Genomic DNA, 19,045 nt, shown 5'->3' on the forward strand with positions numbered 1-19,045 from the left:
CCTCGGGGAGCCACCGCCAGTTATCCCGATTGCAGCCGGGAGGGCGCGGAGGAGCTGTCGCAGCCTCCGGGAGTGGGGGTGACTCCCAGCAGGCGGCTTTCCCCGGGGGTGACACGCGCGCCTGTCTAGGCTGGTTCTGGCGGAGGCACCACGCTGACCCGGGTTTCGGTTTTCTGGCCGGCGAAGCGGACACGGCTGCGAACGAGCTGGTCGCCGCAAGACCCGCCGGGGGCGAGCAAAGGGTTAAGGGGGCGGGTTCGCGCGGGGCGGGGCCGGGCTCCGGCCGCACCTGGCGGCCCCCGGCTCCCCGCCCCGACGCCCAGCGCCGCGCCGGGAGCCGCAGCGGGAGCGGGAGCCCCGGGGACCGCGGCGCGGGAGCCGGCACCCACCGCTGGAGGGGCGGCGGCGGCGGCGGCGGCCGGAGCAGCGTCGGGAGGCGAGCGGAGGCGCCATGGCCGAGTTCCCGTCCAAAGTGAGCACGCGGACCAGCAGCCCCGCGCAGGGCGCCGGCGCCTCCGTCTCGGCGCTGCGCCCGGACCTGGGCTTCGTGCGCTCCAGCCTCGGCGCGCTCATGCTGCTGCAGCTGGTGAGCGCGCGCGGGCCCGCGGGCTGGGGCTGGGGCGGGGGCTCCCGGGCGGCCGAGGAGGGGCTGGGGGACGCCCGGGCTGCGTCCATTCTTCGCGGCCCTGCACGCCCTACCCCGGCTCAGAGGCGCCCCGACGCGCCGGGCCTACCCCGAGGGCGCAGGCTGCAGCCCTCTCGCCGCGAGACGCCCCCGTGGCCGTCCTCGCGAGCCCGCACACATGCACCCGTCTGCAGGGCGCCCGCTCGCCAACGCCCCGTCACCAGCCCTCCCAGGTGGTCACCAGCGGCCACAAAAAGAAGTGCCCACCTGAGTCACAGTCGCTGCACAGAACTCGGTCATCCCCATCCTTCTACCCCTCGCCCCTCCCGCTCAGCCCCTCTGCCAGGACTATGCCCCCAGCCCTCCCGGGAACCCGCTCTGGGGCAAAGTCCCCTCCCGGCCCAACTTCTGCCGAGCTCCCAGCGGCTCCGTGTGGCTCCGCGTGGCTGCACCCAGAACACTCGTCGTCTAATCGAGAGGGCACGTCCGTTCGCCCGACGCGTACTCTTTGGCATGGCCCCGTGCGCTCCCGCGCCGAGCCAGGCTCCTCTGGTTTCCTCTGGGTGGCTCGCCGGCTTCCAGCCGGTTTGGCCTGCCCCAGGGGACCTAGATCTCGCGCCCTGCGCTGGGGGAAGGGATGTGTGAGGAACCGGAGGCAAAGCTCCTACGCCTCCCGGACCCCCGTGCGGACCCCAGTTCAGGCGAACCGACGGAACGGCCCCTGCCCCGCGCCGATCACAGGCCTGGGTATGCGCTTTCTTCCCGTTGCGCCCTCTTGGGAGGGTCTGGACGCTGGGTATCTGCTCCTGGGGTCCTGTGGGAGGCTTTCCCGCCAGCAGAGGACCATTTCCAGAGCGCTAGGGTGGAACTGGACGTGGGTCAGGGTCCATTTTCCTTTGCAATCCAGCGGGTGGGCATATCCCGCCGTCCGGATGCCAGGCCCGGGGAGGAAAGCACAGTGGTTACACCGGAGCGGTCCCCTGGGCTGAGATCAAGTCTCGCTTCTCCGACCTCCCCAGGTGCGCGCCCACCTCCACCATGGCCCCTGCTATGTCTATTTCCGGATTTCTCAGCTCTCCCTTTGTGGGCCCCCTCCTGCACCCCAGCCTCCGAATCTCCTGCAGGGAAGATGTGGAATTGGATTTGAATCTCGGGAAGTGAAGCCGGAAATCTACATTTTTAATTCCTCCTAGAGTTTTTGTTTGTTTGTTTTTGGGAGAGAGATTCTATCTTCCAGGGGTAGAGGGCAAGTTCCCGGACTAATTTAAACCTGCAGATGGGCAGAGCCACTGGCGCCAGGGCTGCAGGAGTGCGGGGCTCTGGGCCGGTCGTGAGGGCCACAGCCATGAGCAGCTTTCCGGGTGCCCAGGGCAGAGCCGGGCGGCTTGTGAGACGTGGTGTGAACGGGCAGAGGAGAGGAAGGCCAGTTCTACGACCAGGAAAGCTTCATGGAGGAGGTGGCTTTTGAGCTGCGACTTCACTGGAATCTGAGGCAGGGAAAGGGTGTTCCAACGTGGACGCAGCCTGAGCCCAGGCCTGGTGGCACGAAAGCGGAAGGAGGGTCGGGGGGAGTAGCCGACAGGTTGGTGAAGCCCGAGGTGAAGCGCCTGTTTCTGGTGCGGCCAGAAGCGGAGGGCCTTGTATACCTCTGCCAGCTACAGGGACGTGGTTCTGTTGGTGGCCTTAGGAGCTTTTGGAACAGCCGAGGGATCTCACTGGGCAGAGGATGACTGGCATAGCTTATTTGTTTGATATATACAAGTCCATCAGTGGGAAGTGGTTTAAATAAGTCATGAAGCTGCATGAATGCCCTGTGGCATGTGTTTGGCACCTTCCATCCTTCCTTCTTGCCTTACCTCCTGGGATTGGGGGTGGCTGCACAATTCCCACTTTGCAGGTGAATAAGCAGAGATCAGATGCCTCACATGCCATCAGATCACAGTGATCCATGGGTGGCATCGCGAGTGCGGGTGGATGCAGAGAGCCTTGGGTTCAAATCCTGGCCCTGCCCCTTTCTGGCTGTGTGGTCTTGGGGAAGTAACCTAATTGCCCTGAGCCTCAGTTCCTTGTCTGTAACAGGACGATGGTGGGATGATGAGGAAGGTGGCAGATGATGCGTGCAAAGGCTTAGCATAGTGTCTGTTGGAATGAGGGCAGTTAGGAGTCACGGGATCACAGGAGCCAAGGGCTCTTATGTAAACTTAAGAGAGCCCTCAGCCGTATCTTCAACATGAACTTGCATACTTCTAGGGACAGGGAGCTCAGTGCCTCTCCAGGCTGCCTGTTCCATCCCTGGACACCTGGGAGAATTAGAAAGTTCTTCCTTACAGTGATCCTGGTTCTGTCTCCAGCCCCAGCAGGCAGGCCAACTCCTATCCAGGTGAAGGGCAGGGCAAGGCCTGAAAGTCACCTCCAAACTCCAGGAAGGGGCTGCCTAGACGAGGTTGTTGGAGGCCGAGAGGTATGAGGAGGGGTTGGGATTGCAGCGCTGGGGACTCCTGAGGCTCTCCTTAGCGCTGACATTTGTGGGTGGTTCGGTCTCTGTAGTCCGGCATTCCAGGCCCCGGGTGCTCCCCATCTTCCACCCCACTGCCCTGCGCAGAGCAATACATGCCTTGTCTGGTTAGTTCCCTCCACACTTCCCACTCATCGCAGTGGGGAGGGTGTTGAGTGTTTGGGAATTAATTTATAGTCATGGCCGGGCATGGGGCCCATGCCTGTAATCCCAGCACTTTGGGAGTCCAAGGTGGAAGGATCACTGGAGGCAGGAGTTCAAGATCAGCCTGGGCAACATAGCGAGACTCTGTCTACAAAAAAAATTAAAAAGCACACCTGTAGTCCCTGCTACTTGGGAGGCCCAGGCAGGAGGATTGCTCCATTCCAGGAGTTCAGGGTTTCAGTGAGCTGTGATTGTGCCACTGTACTCAAGCCTGAGTGACAGTGAGACCCTGTCTCTTAAAAAAATTTTTTTTAAGTAAAAAAATTATAATTACATAATGAATATATGAATACATTCGCCCTACAAAATAAAAACCTGTACAGATAAGACTAAAGTTGTCCCTGGATCACCCACCCCTCTCCCTATGGGAACAACTGTTTTGGGGTGTTCCAGTCCTTTCTCTGTGCATTTTTGGAAACATTCGTGGTTTCATTCTGTGTCCTTTGTTCAGCAAGTTGCCTTCCTCACTCGGAAGCATCTGAGATCTCTGAGGCTGGTCTCCCTCCTTTTTAACTGTCCTAGAGGACCCCGTGGTGTCCCTGCAGCCACAGCTCATTTAGCTGTTTCTCTCTTGGTGGAATTGTTTTGTTCTTTGAAAAAATTACATAGACACAGAGCAAAACATTCAAATGGCACAGAGGGTGATCATGAAAACGTAGTCTCCTCCCTGACCAATCCCCGTCTGCCCTTGCCATGGGCAATCACCAGGGCGTGTGTATCATTCCAGGGTGAGTCTGTGCATATGGCTCCACCTGACCCCTATCCTCACTTAAACAGCTACAGACGGGAGCACTCCGCGCAGGTGCCAGGCCAGGCTCCCCCACCCCCGGCAACAGACTAGGGATGTTCTCTATCAATGCCCAGTGCACTGTGTGTATCTTTATTTTTTTCATACATTTATCCACTTAATTTCTTTAATAGGTAATATATTTACAACGCTCAAGAATAAGATATCCTGGCCAGGCTCCGTGGCTCATGCCTGTAATCCCAGCACTCTGGGAGGCTGAGGCAGGCGGATTATTTGAGCTCAGGAGTTCGGGACCAGCCTGAGCAAGAGCGAGACCCCATCTCTACTAAAAATAGAAAGAAATTATATGGACAGCTAAAAATATTTATAGAAAAAATTAGCTGGGCATGGTGGCACATGCCTGTAGTCCCAGCTCCTCGGGAGGCTGAGGCAGGAGGATTGCTTGAGTCCAGGAGTTTGAGGTTGCTGTGAGCTAGGGTGATGCCATGGCACTCTAACCTGGGCAACAGAGTGAGACTCTGTCTCAAAAAAAAAAAAAAAAAAAAATAAGATAGAGTGGGAAAGAGCTCAGTGAAAAATCTCTGTCTCCTTTTGGTTAGAGTTGACTCCTTCATGCTCACTTCTCTATATACCATTTTAAGACTTTCTGTAAGGAGATCCATGCAAACGTGGCTATACATTCTTACCTCTCCCCATTTTACCCAAGAGCTATAGTCTGGCCACACCCTTTTGCACTTTTCCTTTTTCACTTAAAAAAATATATCTTGGGGGTCCTTTTGTTTCAGTGTGTGGAGCACAATGGCTTCGTTTTCTGTGGCTTCTGTCCTAGTCCATCGTGCAGCTATGGTGTGATTTCTGTGGTCAGTCCCTTTGTTGACAGGCACACTGGGTTTTCCATTCTTTTGCTGTCATAGCCCCTGCTGCAAGGGATGATGTCACACATGCCACTGAGTGCATCTGCATGATACAGTTCCAGAAGTGGAGCTGCTGGGTGGGAGGGTGTGTGCTTTTGGGATTTTTTTTTTGTTTGTTTGTTTGTTTTGAGACAGAGTCTTGCTGTGTTGCCTGGGCTAGAGTGAGTGCCGTGGCGTCAGCCTAGCTCACAGCAGCCTCAAACTCCTGGGCTCAAGTGATCCTTCCGCCTCAGCCTCCCAAGTAGCTGGGACTACAGCTGTGAGCCACCACGCTCAGCTAATTTTTTGTTTGTATTTTTAGTTGACTGGCTAATTTTTTTCTATTTTTAGTAGAAACGGGGGTCTCGCTCTTGCTCAGGCTGGTCTCGAACTCCTGACCTCGAGCGATCCTCCTGCCTTGGCCTCCCAGAGTGCTAGGATTACAGGCCTGAGCCACCGCGCCATGCCTGCTTTTGGGATTTTGACAGAGGTTGCCAAATGCTCTCCAGAGAGGTCATACCCCTCCGTCCCTGGTGGCGAGGCTCCTGGCAGATGCCTGTCCCCACAGCCACCCCCTACCCCCACCCCACAACATGGGGATTTAACACACTCCTGGGTGTGCTCCAATCTCATAGGCCAAAATGATAGGTCCGTGTAGTAGTAGTGTCATTTCTCTTATGAATGAGGTGTTGACCTTTTAAAAATGTTTAAGAGTCATTTGTATTTCCTTGTCTGTATTCTTTGCCCATTCTACTGAATTGTTCGTCTTCATCTCATCAATTGCTAGGAGGTCTGGGAAATCTGCAAATATTTTTTCCCTAATTTTGTTTATTTTAAAGTAAAGGAGAGCTTCAGAACCCAGGAGACAACTGTGTCTGTCTAGAATATATTAACATTGTTACATATTTGTTGTACTTAATTTTATAGTTAGCTTCTCTTGTGATAGATAATGTAGGTTTCCCACTTACTAGTGATTTAAAAGTTTCCTTTTAAAATTAGCTGATTTGTTTGATATGTACAAGTCCGTCAGTGGGAAGTGGTTTAAATAAGTCATGAAACATTGTGCAGTGGCATGCCCTGCAGCAAAAAGGATGCGTCCTTACCCCTCAAAGAAAACAATAAAGCAGTTCTGTATGTAAAGATAGACAGTCTCCAGGCTATGTATTTAAGTGAAGAAAGCAAGGTGCAAAACTGTGTAGGATGTTACCATTTGTGTAGAAGAAATACACACAGATACAAGACACGTCGATCTAAAATACGTGTGTATGTCTGTTAGAAGTCTCTGGAGAGACACATTAAAAAAAATACTCATGGTTACCCCTGGAGAAGAAATTGAGTATCAGGGAAGGAGGGCGACAAGCTGCATACACTGTTTGGTTACCTACCATGTCATATATATTACATATTTCAAAAATAAAATAATGTTAAAAAGCTTTCAAGTAAATGAAAATACCAAGTAAAAAAGTAGTATAGGTAGTCTGTGGATATGGCAGAAGTGGTGAAGGTGGTGTTTGAATGCCGCCTCGGGCCCAGAGAGGGAAAGGCACTTTCCCAGGATCACACAGCAGTGAGCACTAGCCTTGAGTTGGGTGTTACAGGCGAGTGACCTTGAGTGATTTTCCCAACCATCCCTAGGTGGAAAGAGGACATGCACATCGGAGACGGATGGGCTAAAGTCTCCGAGGTTGTTACTGTTTCTGTCATCCTGGCAGGGGCGGGTGTTGGCCACTCCTTGTCACCTGGAGAGTTGCTTATGCAGAATTCAGTGAGGACCAGGACCCCGATTTCGCACTCATAGATTGGGGGAGCCACAGGGAGTGTGGTCACCCTGGTCTCCATGGTGACTGAGGACCCAGGGTGGTGGCGGTGGTGGGGACTGTTTCTCTTGGCAGCTCGGTGACCCCACCCTGATTCTGATAGAACCTGGGCCCAGGCCCTTTGCTGTTGACCTGGGTTATCCCCTCCTGTTTGCCCAAGGAGGAGAGGCCAGGGTGGCACCTCAGGACCTCACAGGGAGACCAGGGCTGAAGGTCACACAGGACCCAGGGTACGGGCTGCTGGGGAGCAGACCTGTGCCTGTTCTGGACGTTCAGCTTTAGTCTGGGGGTGGGGACGGTGCCCTGTGTGAGGGAAGCAGGATGGGACACCCGCCCCTCCATGAAGTTGAGACGCTCGAGGCTTGCTCAGGTCACCAGTTCATCGGGGCCAGGTCAGGACTAGAACCAGCGTCTCAGGAAGGAGGTCTAGGGAGTGAGGAAGACCCTCAGCTCAGCCCACCGCCGCCCGCATTCCCCAGCAGGCCTGTGTGTTCTCGGATGTTCCCGACGCCCGGTTCTTCCTCTGGAAGGCCGATGGGAGGATGAGGACCTGCCGGAGGCGGCAGCCCCCTCGCCTGGCCTGCTGAGAACACGAGCCTCCCGTTATCCCGGCTGCCCTCGGTCGAGCCCTGCCCTGCCCCTCCCTGCTCTGTCCTGATGCTCCCTTCAAACAAAGTGGTTTCCAAGGGGGTGTCCTGGGAATTGGTGACAGGGGCAGGAGAGTCTGGGCCACAGAATTGTCCAGGTCCTATCTATTACGATACCGGGGCCAGGTCCAGATCTTCTAAGAGCCTCAGTTTCCCTCATCTGTGAAATGGGCCAAGTGCTTCCCTTGACAGAGTTGGGCCCAGAGGAAGGAAGGCCCTGGGGGTGAAGCCCTGGCGGGTGGGTAAGGGGCAGGGGTGGGGGGAGATGAAGGCCAGGACTCCACCTGGGGCTTTACAAGGGGGTAAGGCCTTCCTGGGGGTGCCCCGTGCGGCTGGGGGAGGCCCAGGAAACCCCCGAGGGAAGGAGGCAGGTGGGCCGGCAGGTGAGCTCTGAGTTTCTGGGGCCCCACCGTGGAGGCTGCTGTTTGCTCTGGACACCCAAGGGGCCCCCACCACCTTCACCCACCTGGGCTGCCTGTGGAGGTACCTGCTTGGTCCGGCCCCAGAGGACAGAAGGGGACCTGGGGTGGGATTAAGTAGGAAGGAGTTTGAGTTCATGCTGGGAAGGTTTTTCTCAACCCTGAGGGGAGATGTCAAAGCGACAAAGAGGTGGCAGCAGGGTGGTTGACATGCAAGTGATGCAGGGGCTGGGGCTCCTTGCCCCTCCCACCTCTGGGATTGGAACACTCTGTTCTGAGATTCGGGGCTGGGGACTAGCGGGTGACATGCTGAAGGCTGCGTTTGGGAAGCCTTGGAGGTGGCCCAGGCCCTGAGTGTCACCTTCGTGCCCTAGCCCTGAGGAGCAGGGCCCGAGCTGGGGGCTGGGTGCGGGCGGGGACCCTGCATGCCAAGCTCCCCCCGTGTCCCCAGGGCCTAGAACGGCGCCTGGCACAGAGCAGGCCCTGGGAGAGTCTGTTCCACGACCTAGTGACTCGATTTGGTAGCTCACACGCCCGTTTTCTGATAACAAGGGAGGCTTAGAGCTGTTAAATACTGTCCGGGACCCGTTTGGGTTGGGGCTGGGTTCTGAGTCTGCTGTCGCCTCCCTGGAGAGCCGGTGTGACGACTCCAGGGTCCTCGAGTGCTCAGGGTACGGCGGGGATTCCAAGGTGCCTTCCTCGAAGCCCTCCCTCTCGCGCAGGGCGGGGGCCGTGTGGCCAGCCCAGGCGCCTGGAGCCTCTGTCCCCTGCCCCTTTGTCTCGTGTGACACAATGGGTGGCTTTTTGTCCCCATAAAGCCCCTTTCACTGTAGGGAGAAGGGCCAGGGCGGGGGTGGCGCTGGGCCTGGCCGAGTTCTGAGTGTCCTCAAGCTGCCCAGATGTGTCCCCAGTGAGGGGAACCCTGGGACGGGTCCACTGTGCGGCCCTGGGGCTCGGTGTCCTGGACGGAGCGGTGGGGACTGTGGAAGGATTTGCTGCCTCGGCCCCCAGCAGGCGGGTGGCCCCTACCCTCACGTTGTTTTTAAAACATTCGGTTTAGTTGCCCACATTTAAAAAGCTGAAGATTTCCACATAAAAATCCAGACTTTTAGTGTTTCTTAAAAAATCAGCAGCTCTGGCCACCCCAGGCCTGTGTCCCCACCAGCACAGGTGGGTGCTGCCCCGCTCCAGAGACCGCGCCTGGTCATTTCTGTGGTCATTTCTGTGACCTGCCAGCCCTGGAGGCTGCGAGCCTGAGACCCTAGTGTCACCGTCCAGGCTCCGAGGTGCTTTCCCTCCGCACGGCTCCCTCGCTCCAGGATTTGTCCCCCAACCCCTGGACTATCTATCAGCCCACATGACCGCTGGGGCTTTCAACTTTCTTTCACGTCATTTCACCCGCACAGCACGTCTTGAGGTGACCGGGACAGGCGCCCCCCCCGCGCCCCAGCTCCTTCATGTGTCAGATGAGGAAACAGACCAGAAAGGGTAGGTGACTCGCCAAGGCCACACAGTGCATCTGCAAAGCTCTGACCCGCCCGGGAAGTGAGGGGGACTAAAAGGAGAGTAGGGGTGACCATCCTGGGGCAAGAGAGGTGTTAGCAGCGCTCGCGGGGTTGGCAGTGTTCCTCTCCAACACGGGGCAGAGGGCGCCGGGCCACCTGTGTTGAGTCCTGGGCCTCTGGCTGCGGGGAATGGCAGGGAACAGTGGGGTGAGCCTCCCTGCTCCCCAGGGACAGGCTGAGGTCCAAGGGGGGAAGGGGGCTGCCCGAGAACCCTCGGCCTGAGAGGAGCCGGGAGGGTGCAGCTCCGGGAGGTTCCTAGGGCCGGCCCTGGCATCGGGCCCTTATCTGTGCCAGGTGCTTGAGTGAGATACAGTCATCCTGTCACTGTTGCACCCCTGCGGAGCTGGCACACCGCCACTGCCTCGGGAAACCGGACACAGGGAGCTGACTAGAAAACCCGCATTCTTGGCCCCTCAGAGCACTGGTGACACTGGAATGCGTTGAATGTTAGGCCTGTGTTGGGTGCTGGTCTGAGTACCTTGTCTACTTTGCTTTATTGACATCTCAAAACCACTCTCTGCGGTGGGCACCTTTTGAAGATGAAGATGCTGAGGACCAGAGAGGTTAAGCAACTTACCTGAGGTCACACAGCTAGTAGGTTGGCAGGGCCCCAGCTTGAACCCAAGGAGCTGACAGGCCGACCTTCCATCAGGACTGGTGCCTACATCCCACAGCTAAGTAAGATCATGACCCCCAGGCACAGATTCAAAGAGTAGCTACGAAAAATGTATACAGCGGTCCTAGGGCTGCTGTAACTAAGTACCACAAACTGGGTGGCGTAAAGTGACAGGAAGGTATTGTCTCACGGCTCCGGAGGCCAGAGGTCTGGGATCCAGGTGTTGGCAGGTTGGTGCGTTCTGAGGGAGAACCTGTGCCCCGCCGCTGTCGGAGCTGGTGTGGGGCGCGCCAGGCTCCACCTGTCTCCATGGGTATTCCTCCCCGTGTGGGTCTCTGTGTCATGTTTTCTCTTATAAGGACGCCACTCATTGGCTGAAGAGCCCCCCAACTCCTGCACAACCTCATCCTGAGAGCATCGGCAGGGACCCTGTTTCCAGAGAAGGTCACATTCTCGGGGCACCGGGATTAGGACTTAAACATGTCAAGGCACAAGAAAAGATAAGAGGAAACATCTCCCCAGAGTCACTGAAGGACACACAGCAGGAAGCTGGCCTGTCTGGCTGTCACAGTGGGCAGGGCCGTGCTGGAGCGAGGAATGCCTCTTGGTCGGGCATTCGTGACGGGTCTGCCCTCTCTGTCCTGCAGGTGGTTTTAACAAAAACATCTCTGTTGCCCCGTTGTTGAGAAATTCTTTGCAGATGCAAAGGTCTTGTGAACCACATGTGCTTTTTGACGTTGCAGTCCTCGTTTAAAAGTTCCTGATCCAAGTTCTGGTTTTCAGGGGAAAAAAAAAAAAGTACCCTTGAGGTTTCCAGACAGTTCTCTTTGTTTATCTGTAGCGTCTGCCCAGGGATTGCAGGGCCTCAGAGGAGAGGATGAGGTTTGGCTGTGTGTGTGTGTGTAAGAGCGACACACGGATGTACGTGTAGACGCCTGTTGAGAACCGTGGGGTCGGGTGGACACATAGGCAGGAGAGACCCACACGGGGGCCCGGGGGAAAGGCAGAGTTCTGCCTCCCATCCCCTCTCCCACCTCCCTGGGTCTGGGATCACATGTCACCTGGCCAGTGAGATCTTTCTTAGCCCCTTATCTAAACTTGCAGCCGTGACCCTGCTGCCCCTGCCCCTCACCCCCGTCTCAGCAGGTGCTTGTTGGATGTGTGAGCCCAGAGAGCTGCACACAGGGGCCTGTGCTGCGGACAGAGGGGGTCTGGGCTCTGGGGTGAGCCTTCTGGGCAGAGGGGCCTGGGCAAAGCCCTGGGGGCCGGTGGCAGAGTCAGGGCCTTCTGTGTCACCCTCTGCCCCCAGAGTCCTAGCTGAACGGTGGGGTAAACCCCACTGTAAGGCACAAGTCCCCTGGGTCCTGCCTGGGAGGGTGTGGCGTGCCCTGCAGCTCCTGGCAGGGCCACCCAGACCAGTGAAGGGGTCAGCGAATGTGAGGGTGCCCTGTCCTGAGCAGGGTCTCTCTGGGGGCCTAGGCTGGGGGCTCAGGGACCAGGAGAAACCAGTCCGTCTGGTTCCAGTGGAGGAGTGGACCTTCCTTGTTCTAGGGCAGAAGCCAAGGCGCCGCCTGGGCACCGAGCCAGCAGCACTGCGGGAAGGAACACTAGAAATTCCCACCGCTTATCCACCGGCTTCATCTGGCGACTGCGGTTGCTGATCTGGAAACCAGGGGCGGGGCTGGAGTGCCGGACAGGGACAGTTGGGGGGGGGCGGGGAGCCTGGGTGCCGGCCCAGCCTGGCCCTCGGAGCCAGCTGACCTGCCCTTGTTTTTGCACATCACTAAATAACTTGTAGTCACACTAAGTAACCCGCTCGTCGTGGGTTCCCGGGAAGGACAGATCTGGGTTCCGATCCTGCCCTGCCCTTTACCCCCGGTGACCGCGGGCATCTCCTTCTGAGCTTCTGCTGGGAAATGGGCATAAGGAATAGTCCGGACCTATGGGGGTCTGGCGAAGGCAGGGTCGGTGACTCAGGCCTGGCGCACGGTGGGAGGGCGTCAGGTGGTGGTTGTGACCGAGGCTATAATAATACAGGTGATTGTCAGGTGGACGTTGGCGTAAACCTGAATTGGTCTTTTCTTGATTTTCGGTTCACTGCGTTTTCCAACGTCTTTTCGGACAGTTGGAACCAGGCCAGTTGGAACCAGGCCGCACGATGGCCCTGGAGGCCCGTAAGGAATTTGCTTTAAATGAAAGAACAGAATTGGCCTTGGTCTGTCCAGTTCTCACCTGGAGAAGGTGCCGGGCATGCTGCTCCCGGAGTGTTTGTTCCCCTGCAGAACCCTGGCCGCACCTGCCTCTCTGGCCTGTCTGTTTCCGGGTGTGGGGGTCCGTCCTGCCCCAGGCCCTCACTTGAGGGCTCCACCCCCAGCTTGGCGTATGCCTGCAGGTGAGGTCCGGCCACTGTCCCCACGTCCTCACCCGGCCTGGCCTCGCCCAGCCTGCTGGCGGAGGTTGGCAGAGAGTGCCGACGGGCAGCGGAGGCTGGCAGGGTGCTGTGTGGGCGGGGACCCCTGGGAACCTGCCCTGGAGAGAAGGACGCCCTCCCTGGGCCTGAGCCCCACTTCCTTAGGCAGGAGGAGGCAAGGCCAGGAGCAGGTCACGGGCTGACACGCCCAGCAGGTGTGCAGGGCGGGTTTCTGACCCTGCGCCGCAGCTGGAGGAGTGGGACCGAGAGTGCTGGAGCACGTATTTGTGGAGCAGGTGCCAGGTGCCAGGCACTGCTGATCCAGCGACAGGCAAAGCACAGAATTCCTCGTGGGGCTGCGTTCCAGTGCATGGACTTCACTCGGGTCGCCCAGAGCAGCCCCACAGAGAGGGGAAGGTGCTCGCCCACCCAGCCCTTGACTCCCAAGCCCAGGGTCCCACCTACCACTTCCGCAGTGGGCCGCGCCCTTCCCAAGTCAGACCTCCGGGGAGGGGCAGGAAGAGGAGGCAGGAGGGCTGTCAGAGGGCTGTAGGCCATTCCTGTCCTGGCCCCAGGGCAGTGGGTAGGGGACCCGTGCAGAAACTTCCCTTCTGGTCCTTGGCGGGGGCTGCTCCGGGTTGGGGTGCCTGGCAGGTGCCTGGCTCTGGCTGTGCTCTGGGGCCCTGCAGTAGCCCCGCAGCTGGTTCGAGCGGCCGGGGGACTTTTTGTCTCCGAAGACCAGCAGCAGAGGTGGGTCTTGTTCCTGGGCTGTTTCTGTGATCCCACTGACTCGTCCTTGAGCTGGTGGCACATGCCTGGATGCTGGCCAGGGGAAGAAGAGCGACACCTCCGTGCGTCTTGGTCGGCAATGGAGCCTTTCTCCAAAGCCCCAGGGTAGATCCTGCTGTCCCTCAGTGGCCGGGGATTCCAGGGAGTGCCCTCGCGCATAAGGGAGGACCCCCAAACTCTGCAGGACTCAGCCAGCAAGGAAGAGGGCAGGAAGGCTAGAGAGGCCCAGGACAGCCACACATGAGAGGTGCCACTTTGGGGCCTCCCTGAGTCCCAGGCCCTGCCTCAGAGCAGGCCGTTTGCTGAACGGCGCCCTGCCGAGTTCCCTCAGACGGCCCCACGAGGTGAGGCGAGTCACCTGCCCATGTGGATTCCCCGGGGCCACGAGGGCCAGTCCAGCCGGGACTTGGCCCCTTCTGGAATAACAAAGGCAAAAGCAGACACTTCCGTTGTGCCCATTTCTGTACGCGAACTCCTGGGTCCTTAAAGCAGCTCCACTCTGCTGGGATGCCAGGGCCCATCCTGCCACGTGGGAATGGCGTGACAGACAGGTCCCTTGACTTCTTTGAGGCCCAGTTTCACCTGTAGGATGGTAGCATCCATAGAGCAGGCAGTTGGAAGAGCCAGGGATGTGGGTAGGAGAGCCAGAGGGCAGGGCGTCAGGCGGGAGGTCACCCGTCGGCCCTTGTGACGTTCTCGTCTGGGCCTAGGTGGGAGGAGAACCCACTGATGTCCCACCTCTGGGACTGTGACCAGCCCTCAAGGATGTGATAGTGACTTGATCTTCCTTTCAGCAGCTTTTACTGGGCCCGTGGCAGGGCCCAGGTCCTGTACTGGGGGTCAGGGGGCAGCAGTGACACGGACGGCTGCTGCCCTGTCCTCGGAGAGCTCACGGTCTGGGGCAGGAAACAGAACGACAGTCCTGGGTGGTGGGGGCCTGGGGGGCCGTGCGAGCACGGAAGAGCGTTCTGGAACACAGACTGGAGGAGTGGGGAAGGTGCCCTGGAGCAGCTGACGTCTCAGCTGGGAGCAGAAAGAGCAGTATGAGTTGCCAAGCCGGGGCCCCAGCACACGGGTATACAGCAGGGGCCAAATCAATATTTCTGGACTAAATGAGAAGTGAGGCCAGGGCTCTGGCAGACTCTGCCCTGTCTCGCCCCCAGGTGCTGGGGCTGCTGGTGTGGGCCCTGATCGCCGACACCCCGCACTACGTGTACCCAGCCTACGGCTGGGTGATGTTCGTCGCTGTCTTCCTCTGGCTGGTGACAATCATCTTCTTCGTCCTCTACCTGTTTCAGCTGCACATGAAGCTGTACATGGTGCCCTGGCCGCTGGTGGTGAGTCTGGGTGGGGACGTGGGGTGGCTCAGGCTGACCCTTGCAAGTGGCCGTCCCTAACGAGAAGTGGCAAGGTGGGGGTGGGGAGGCTGGCGTCCCCCCTGACCACAGCTGGCCCGCAGAGCCCGGGTGCGGGGAGGGTTGATGGTTCAGGTGTCTGGTTCTTCTGAGCACCATGAGCCAAGAAGGACATAGGCGTGACTGTGTCCCGGGAAGCGGCAGAAGCCAGGGGGCGGCTGAATGGATGCACAAGAGGCCACTTGGAATCTCAAAAACATTTTTCTTTTTTGTGGGTGGTCAGAATTTGAGCCTGTGTTGTGTGGGCTTGTCCTCTGTGGCTGGAGGCTGGGGTGAGCTGCCAGGAGCACCCACCGCGGGCACCCAGCTGCCTCCAGGGTGAGGCCCCGTGACCAGGGGAGAGGCAGGGTCCCAGGTTTGCCCCAGGACAGTCTCCCCAGGACGCGGGGCTGAGAGCGGGCATAGGAAGTACCCGGCCAGACACAGAAAGCTGCTGGTTTTTTTTTTCCTCTGACCCGGAAAACCCCCGCAGCTGGGGTCTGAGGCTTTCAGTGAGCAGAGAGGGAGAGAGGCACATGATTGTAAGACAAGCAAGGCTGGGACTAGGCGTCATTGTTTGCAATTCAATGACTTTTTAAACTGAGGAAACGTGAGTCATCCTCAAGACAGAATGGGTTTGTTAGATCTCCACGTCACTGGCAGGTGCCAGGCAGTGTTTGCAGGGGTCGCTGGGCTCGCGGGAAAGATTTTTTTTTTTTTTTTTTTAGACAGAGTCTCGCTCTGTCACCCCGGGTAGAGTGCCGTGGCGTCATCACAACTCACTGCAACCTCAAACTCCTGGGCTCAAGCGATCCTTCTGCCTCAGCCTCCTGAGTAGCTGGGACTGCAGGCACGCACCACCACCATGCCTGGCTAATTTTTTCTATTTTTGGTAGAGATGGGGTCTCGCTCTTGCTCAGGCTGGTCTTTGAACTCCTGACCTCGAGTGATCTTCCTGCTAGTGCTAGGATTACAGGTGTGAGCCCCCGCGCCTGGCCCAAAGTCTAATTTTAAAATGGTCATTTTTTTTTTTTTTTTTTGAGACAGAGTGTCGCTTTGTTGCCCGGGCTAGAGTGAGTGCCGTGGCATCAGCCTAGCTCACAGCAACCTCAAACTCCTGAGCTTAAGCGATCCTCCTGCCTCAGCCTCCCGAGTAGCTGGGACTACAGGCATGAGCCACCATGCCTGGCTAATTTTTTCTATATATAGATTTTTAGCTGTCCAAATCATTTCTTTCTATTTTTGGTAGAGATGGGGTCTCAGTCTTGCTCAGGCTGGTCTCGAACTCCTGACCTCGAGCGATCCACCCGCCTCGGCCTCCCAGAGTGCTAGGATTACAGGCGTGAGCCACCGCGCCAGGCCTAAAATGGTCATTTTTAAAAAGCATATGGGACAAACTGAATGTTTAAGGGCCACCAGTCTGAAGACTGTTACCAGACCCAAGTTGTGGAACATGGGAGCGGGGACTGGTGGTCAGCCGAGGGCCCCTTCCTGCCAGTGTGGCTCAGTGTCCAGCTAGGGGTGTCTGGGTCCTCCTGCTGTCCTGGCCTGGCATTCACTCGGGCCTTGAGCTTAGGGTGTGGCCAAAAGGGAGACGGAGATCCCTCCCGGCGGGCGCAGAGCGGGGTGTGAGACCCCACCCTAGGAGCAGCCACAGAGCCAAGCCCCGCTGTGTACTGGGGAGCCTGGGCTTGCCCCGAGCCACACTTGGGGTGGCCCATGTTTCTTTAGCTGGTACAGAGATGGGTCACAGATTGGCCTTCTGCTGCGGGGAACGGGTTTGCCTCATGGGACTCGACCCTGGCCCTGACCCAGCACTGTAGGCCCTGCCATCATTTCCCCTCCCACTCCCAGCCTTAGGTATGGGGGACTGCTACCTTTTGAGGTCCTTGTGGTGGGAAAGACCCACGTGTGCGCACCCCCATCCTCTGGCTCCTAAAGGGCTGTGCCAGGGGGAACCAGGAGGCTCCGGCTCAGTCTCCTCACGTCTGAAGGCTTTTCTCCGCCCCCCCCCGCCCCCACTTCCCGCCCTGACACCGGCAGTTAATGATCTTTAATGTTGGCGCCACCGTCCTCTACATCACGGCCTTCATCACCTGCTCCGCGTCAGTCGAGCTGACGTCCCTGAAGGGCACGCGACCTTACAACCAGCGCGCGGCCGCCTCGGTGAGTACGCTTCCCGGCCCAGCAGTCTGCAGGGGAGGTGGGCCAGCCCGGGGGCTCGGCCCGCGACTCACTCGGCTGCCTTGGTCTGAGGCCGGGCCCTGCCGCCCCCTGAGCAGTCGTCACCCAAGTCTCAGAGCGTCTCAGGGCAGCCAGGCCGCTTGCGGGCTCCCGTAATTCACAGGCAAACCTTGCGGAACCAAAATGCTTGGGGCACAGTGTGTGGTGGCCAATGGAAGTTTGAGGTTAGCTATCGAACTTTGTCGTAAATCAGTTCTGCCATGCTGAGTTAGGGCCACGTCCCCCTTTGGAGAATCTATTAAAAACTAGGGACCCTCCTCCTTTGACGAGTGCACATGCAAAAACGTTTTGGTTTAAACCATTTGGGGAGATTCACAGGCTCTTCTGTGAAGCTCGACTCCGGACGCGTGTCAGGTGGCCAGGGGTGCCGTGGTCCCCTCCACGCCTGCCACGCGTCACTCCAAGGCCTTGCACCCCTTTCCTCCAGGATCCTGTGACCCCAGGGAGGAAGAGGCAGGGAGTACCCGTCCCTCCTGACAGACAAGGAAACTTTGGCGCAGAGAGGCTGAGTGACAGGCTCGTCACGGCCAAGTCCAGGCGAGGGGAGGGTCTAGACCAGCCGTCGGGTTTCCTTACTCTTCCTGATGGAGGGTGGTTTTGAAATTAGTAAATTCAGTCACAGGGACACAGACCTGGAGCTTCTGAATATGGCTGTAGGTACGAGTATAGAGGTATGAACTGGTTCCAGAAAATTCCTAGGGTGGCCTTTGAATGTTGTCTTTTTAAAACTGAATCCCTGCGAGGTGTCCCCTCAGTCACTCTCATCGTTGCCCTTCCCCACGGTCTGACGCAACTTGCCGGTGTGGTTTTTGCTTCCCGTTAGACGGTCACGTTGGCTTCTCCAGAAGCTGGTGCTCATTAGCCCCACGACAGGCAGCTGTCACGTGCATATGGCTAAGAATGAGTTAACATCTGGTTCACTGAGGGGGCTGTCACTCAGGGTTTCACAGGTGCTTTTGTCACTGCCACCCTTTTGCTCCCGGTGCCCAATCCTCGCTCAGACTACTCAGCCGTGCCCTTCTCTCCTGTTTCAGTTCTTTGCGTGTCTAGTGATGATTGCCTACGGCGTGAGCGCCTTCTTCAGTTTCCAAGCCTGGCGAGGAGTGGGCAGCAACGCGGCCACCAGTCAGATGGCTGGCGGCTATGCCTAAACCACCTGTGCCGTGGCCCGCCCTGGGGCTGAAGCTGTTGCCGGGTCACAGTGCAGGGTCACTCCGCAAGCCCGAGGCCGGGGAACCCCGTGTGGAGTCAGCCCGGCAGGGACCATACTTTGTCCCCTCGGCTCGTCAGACTCAAGCTCTCACAGCGCTCCTAAGGAAACAGGCCCAAGTTGGCACACGGATGGGCTGCCAAGAGGCCAACGCCTGAGACCTCGTCCCCATCCCCCTTATTCAGTGGAAGGTGACGGGGGATCCGGGGCCACTGTCTCTGCCTTGTCTTCTAGGACTTCAGCATCCGAGGCTGGGGCCCGCCCTTCTCAGCAGCACTAAATGCACTAACAAAGACTGCAGCCCCGCAGCCCGACCTGCCGTAGCGTAAGCCTAACAAGCAGCACGTATCATCTTAGTCTCTGTTCCAGAAGAGCTCTGCAAGCTGCGAAACCATTCCTGTTCCTTAGAACGCAGCTCCAACCCGAACCTGCCCGAGCCACGTCACTCGTAGGAAGAGGGCTAGGATTTTTGACCGCGCGGTCTTCCTTCCCTGCACTGCAGACCTACCGGTTACTTAAAGCAAATCAGGTGTAAGTGGCTTCTCAATGATGCAAGACCCATCCAGGTTTCCTTCCTTTCCTCAGCCCGTCTTTCTAATTCTCCCTTTGGGGGAAGCTAACAGCCACGCCGACTGCTGCCCTGCCACTGTTGATTAGGCTCATGGGACATGCAGGAGGGAGGGAATCAAGACCTTGCCGGGTAAGTTGTCATGTGTTGGTAGTGACATTGTTGTTTGTTTCTTTTCTTTTTTTACAAAAATAAAGATGGAAGAACTTATTTGGAAAAGTTGTTGGGGAATCACAGTTGTAGATGATTATAGACTTGAGGGAGCTACAGGCCGACTCACTAAAGGTTTCGAAATGTCTCTTACAGGGCAGTTCGGGTTCTGGGGTCACTCAGTACCATGGGCTAATCACAGGCCACCCACACCTCCTGCCTGCCTTGTCC

The 19,045-nt window shown here is 57.8% G+C and overlaps 1 protein-coding gene across 1 annotated transcript; it reads left to right on the top strand.

Annotated features, from left to right (window-relative positions):
* The first annotated feature begins 286 nt into the window (after positions 1-286).
* On the top strand, positions 287-18,883 carry LOC123625289 (plasmolipin). Its single transcript, XM_045533652.1, has 4 exons — positions 287-586; positions 14,412-14,585; positions 16,686-16,808; positions 17,921-18,883. Exons 1-4 carry the CDS (start codon positions 452-454, stop codon positions 18,035-18,037), a joined length of 549 nt encoding a protein of 182 aa, XP_045389608.1. The 5' UTR covers positions 287-451; the 3' UTR covers positions 18,038-18,883.
* The last annotated feature ends 162 nt before the right edge of the window (positions 18,884-19,045 follow it).

The sequence above is a fragment of the Lemur catta genome, chromosome 20 (genome assembly GCF_020740605.2).
Source record: "Lemur catta isolate mLemCat1 chromosome 20, mLemCat1.pri, whole genome shotgun sequence".
Classification (NCBI taxonomy): Eukaryota; Metazoa; Chordata; class Mammalia; order Primates; family Lemuridae; genus Lemur; species Lemur catta.